Below are 4,157 nucleotides of genomic sequence, written 5' to 3'. Positions count from 1 at the left end.
GCACTACACTTGTGTTTAATACATAGCATGTGACACGCACTCCACAATATATCAAACATATCAGCACACATACATTAAAAATAAAAAAAATGAACAAAACACAGAAGTGAAACATTAATCAAAAGATTAGTGGACCTAACCCTTCCAACCTCAGCAATCTGGTTCATTTAGGCTTTTTGTCATTGATACAACAACCCATGCAAAACAATCCATATCCTCGTAAAAACATGGACACGAGAAGGGAGAAAAAAAGAACACAGAATGGGCATCAACACTGTCACATGACCCGAGTGGCTGGATGAGTGAGGTCAAATGACCTGACCTTGATCTCATTGCAGGAAGTCTTCCTCCAATTTCCCATCCACCCTGTCAGAGGCAGCGCCAAGTATCCCCTTCAAATGAGCATCACAGCATCAAACCTAAATACTTCTTTAGGAAATAATCTTTTTAACGGATACAAGTAAACCTAAGCAATGTTTTTTTAGTGCAGCACACATTGCCAGAAGAATGAACCAGTGGAGCAGGCGTGTATGACACAATGCTATTCGGTTTGATTGACGCATCTCCGATGAGAGCCAATAAGGTTGGAATAGAACACATCCATCCAGCCATCGTCCAAGTGTCAGGGGTCTGGCTGCTTTCACCATGCCTACTGGATGATAACTTCACAAGCTCCCCCAAGATGTTCTTTAGTTGACTAATAAATCAAGCTTTTTTTTATGTCACTACTTCACATCTTATCTCACAATAGGGAAATGTGCTTGAGGACCTCCCCTGAACTGAGGCCCCATGCAGCACAGAAACAAACATGTCTGGTAGTACATATAAAACAGACTCCATGAGGACACGTTATGAGAAGTTGAGCAAAAACAGCTATTCCCAACAAGCCAGCTGTGACCTGACACTGCGGGAGTGATCCGGTCGGGGCTGTAACAGTCTCATAGGCTAGTATGTGTCCCACATCCTAAGAAAAATCTCAACAATACACAGATAGCCAGTCACAAAAGTAGTTAACACATCAGATCGTCTACTTGACAACAATCAGACTCCCCCATAAACAGTGAGAATTAAGCCAGGTCCAGGCATCACCGGAAAAGCAACATTTCTAGTCTGTATTTTTTAAACAATTTTTTGATCTTTCTCATTTTTCTTTAATCATTAGCACAGACACCGACAGAAAACAAAAGAAAAAATGTGATCGTTCATGCATTGCAGGAAACTGGACCCCCCCATACTGTAATTTAAAAAACTAGTCCTTTAGAACGCAGGTCAGCACGAGTCCTTTTTTAAAATCCAATCACTCAGTGTTCAAGGTCAAAGTGAGAAAAGGTCTTATATTCTCTGGATCTTGTCGGCCACCACCACAGGGTTCTCCTTGCGGATCTTGGCGGCGGCCTCTGCTTTGTAGTCGTACGGGCAGTTGTGCTTGTCTGAGTAACGGTGGAGTCCACAGAACAGGTTCCCACAGCGGCAGTCAAAACCTGGCAGATTAAAAAAGGTACAGTGAGTCACACTAATAGACCTGGCTCATACCAACTCTGTACAGTGTATCACACTCAAATCATAGCAGCACATAAGCCACAGCCTTCTTGAGGTGTAACTGACCGAATAAGCAGTAATGGAATGTTTGTCCTCACCTGTAAGGCCAACCTTCTTGCGGCACATGAAGCACCTGTTCTTCTTCGGTTTGGGGGGTTCGGGTAATTTGGATTCGTCACTTCCGGCAGCACTGGGAGGGGAAGCGGAGGCGATGGGCTGAGTGACCACTGGAAAAATAGGGGAAAGCAAAATAAGACCTCAAAACGGTCCCAGAGAATATTCACAACCACCTCCCATCACAGGCCTGTAACCACTAACGTGACCCCCCCCCCCAAATGAAGCACTGAACACCCATATGAATCAGACACGCACCAGGTTCTGCAAGCTCTGCTTTAGGCGACGCTCCTTCCTCTTCACAGGAAATGCTCATCTCGGTCATCTGTTGGGTAACAGGAAGAGCTGCTGCCCCACTACAGTGAGAGAAAGAGAAAGCTACAAAGTTTTACTCCAAATCGTCCACTTCATACTCGATCTCATTCAGATGTAATGATATACAAACGTGGTGCAAGACAAGCGACAGTCATTTGGTGTGGATTTGTCTTAAAGAATTGTTTCCATGGTCATTTCTAAGTAGCAACAGCACTCACCTGGCAGCTTCGGCATCAGCTTCAGCAGCAGCAGCCGCAGCATTATTCAATGTGGCTCAATTCTCTGGATGGCAGAGGCCTCCATTGTGGGGCTACTGGAGACACTGCACCTAAATTAGACAATTATTGGATTTAATAGGAGAAAGGTCATGACCGCAAACCTGAGTCTTAAGGCATCTACTTCTCAAACAGATAAAAATTAACAAAAACAATTAACAGTTTATGGAGGAATGGCAGATCTTACTCATTGCATCAGGGGGCTCACTCTCCATTGTTCTGCTGGTCAGGTGGTCCTTATAGCAGACAGAGCACATGCACTGGTCTGGGTTTCCAAAGAACCACAGCCGGTAGCACAAAGCATGGGCGCCTGACTCTGATTGGTCTCCTGTGCCATCTCTGCTGGGTAATTGCCCTGGACAGAATCAAACAGACATGCTCATTAGAAGTGAGACGTGTGGGCTGCAAACACGGGCAGAATGTCATCTGTCAAAAACAGACAGACAATGGTTTAGGGGGGGGGGGGGGGGGGGGGGGGGGTCGTTTTATGAATATGGCTAGCTGAGCCCCTTCTAATATGATTCTAGCACAGTTATTAGCCTATCATTTGACAAAATGTCTAAACATAACCAATTGTTAGTGAGACAAAGCTGTTTACAGTATTGGTCCAGTCACACATCAGACAATATTCAGTACCAATAGAAGATAATGAACCCTTAAAGAAGAAGCAATATTATATTCCAGCATTTTAATCTCGCTGGGCTGTCCTGGCATCTGTGGCCTTGAACTGCTTGCCGCCATTCTAAAAGCACTGCCACTTCAACAGTTGAACCTGAATGATCTCACTCACCCACATCAGGGTCAGAGTGGGTTTATTTTGAGCCCCATTGAAAGTTTTCTAAATCAGAGATTTTATCTCCGCCTTTTGATAGCCTCACTGTCCACAGTTCAGTTTACAGCTTCATACGTTTAATCACCATCTGTTTCAAGTCACTCTTGCTGCACTGAGTGAATCAGTGCAGTCTAGGCCTAGTTATAAGTTAAAAATCGATAGCGTCGCCGGTGAGCTCATCAGTCAATATGCGGCTGCCTGCATTGTTATCGTCAACACAAGGTCAATAGACAAGACAGGACTCTTTAAACAGCTGGTGGGATGTGCAGTCTTCAATCATAGACAAGAAACAACTAGTCCCTCTGGTTGAATCACTCACTATCACAAGAGATAAAACAAAGAGACGTATGAGACTTGGCCCAACCAATCAGCTAACGATTTTCAACTGGACACAAAATTTAGCAGTCAGTTAGCATTAGCCAAGCTATAGCCCAATAGTATTTTCATGGGAAGATTAACTATAAAAGCAAGAGTTGGGTGTGGGCCACAGAAATAATGAATTAAATTACTATGGCAGTTGTATCAGTCAGAACCAAATGGGTCCCATGCAAACAAACTCCAACAGTACACCCCACGCTTTTTTGCGAAATGCGTCATAGGATTTCCCAGGAAATGCACTGCAATCGCTCCATCACGTGTGCCTGCTGACTACAGTGTTCTTCAGCATCCCATGCTGTGTTCCTAACCAAGTGGGACGTGGGAATTTACCACCATAGATTTAAATAGGACTCTAGATGGATAAAAACCCGTTTTGGTATGAAGGGCTTCCACCATTTTAATGTAGTCAACTGGGTGGGACCTCCTATGGGTGAAGGAAGGATCACATGATTCCACCCAGGGTCCTCAGGAGGAATCAGACAATTAATTATACTTGTGCGCAAACATTCAATAAGTGTAGGAGGCAGTAAATTGCCATCATTGGCTTCAGGAGGTTTAAAATGCATTATAATAATGTTGACTGCTGTCAAGCGCAGTGATTCATGCATGCTCAATTCTTGGAGGTTGCCGGAGTGGAAGTCTGAAATGGACGTTGTGGAACTCCCTCGCGTGGTTCTTTATTAAAAAATTTAAATTATTGGGGG

The 4,157-nt window shown here is 44.1% G+C and overlaps 1 protein-coding gene across 1 annotated transcript; it reads right to left on the bottom strand.

Moving 5' to 3' along the window:
* Positions 1-777: 777 nt before the first annotated feature.
* LOC111964518 (AN1-type zinc finger protein 5) lies at positions 778-2,626 on the bottom strand. Its single transcript, XM_070443587.1, is given in 8 exon segments — positions 778-1,481; positions 1,638-1,766; positions 1,912-2,009; positions 2,187-2,241; positions 2,244-2,296; positions 2,431-2,470; positions 2,473-2,526; positions 2,529-2,626. Coding segments are annotated over 8 exon segments (630 nt in total). The 5' UTR covers positions 2,581-2,626; the 3' UTR covers positions 778-1,332.
* Between the last annotated feature and the right edge of the window lie 1,531 nt (positions 2,627-4,157).

This window comes from Salvelinus sp. IW2-2015, linkage group LG5, assembly GCF_002910315.2.
Source record: "Salvelinus sp. IW2-2015 linkage group LG5, ASM291031v2, whole genome shotgun sequence".
Taxonomy (NCBI): Eukaryota; Metazoa; Chordata; class Actinopteri; order Salmoniformes; family Salmonidae; genus Salvelinus; species Salvelinus sp. IW2-2015.
Note: the sequence above shows the minus strand (reverse complement) of the source record. Positions and strands in the feature narration are given on the sequence as shown.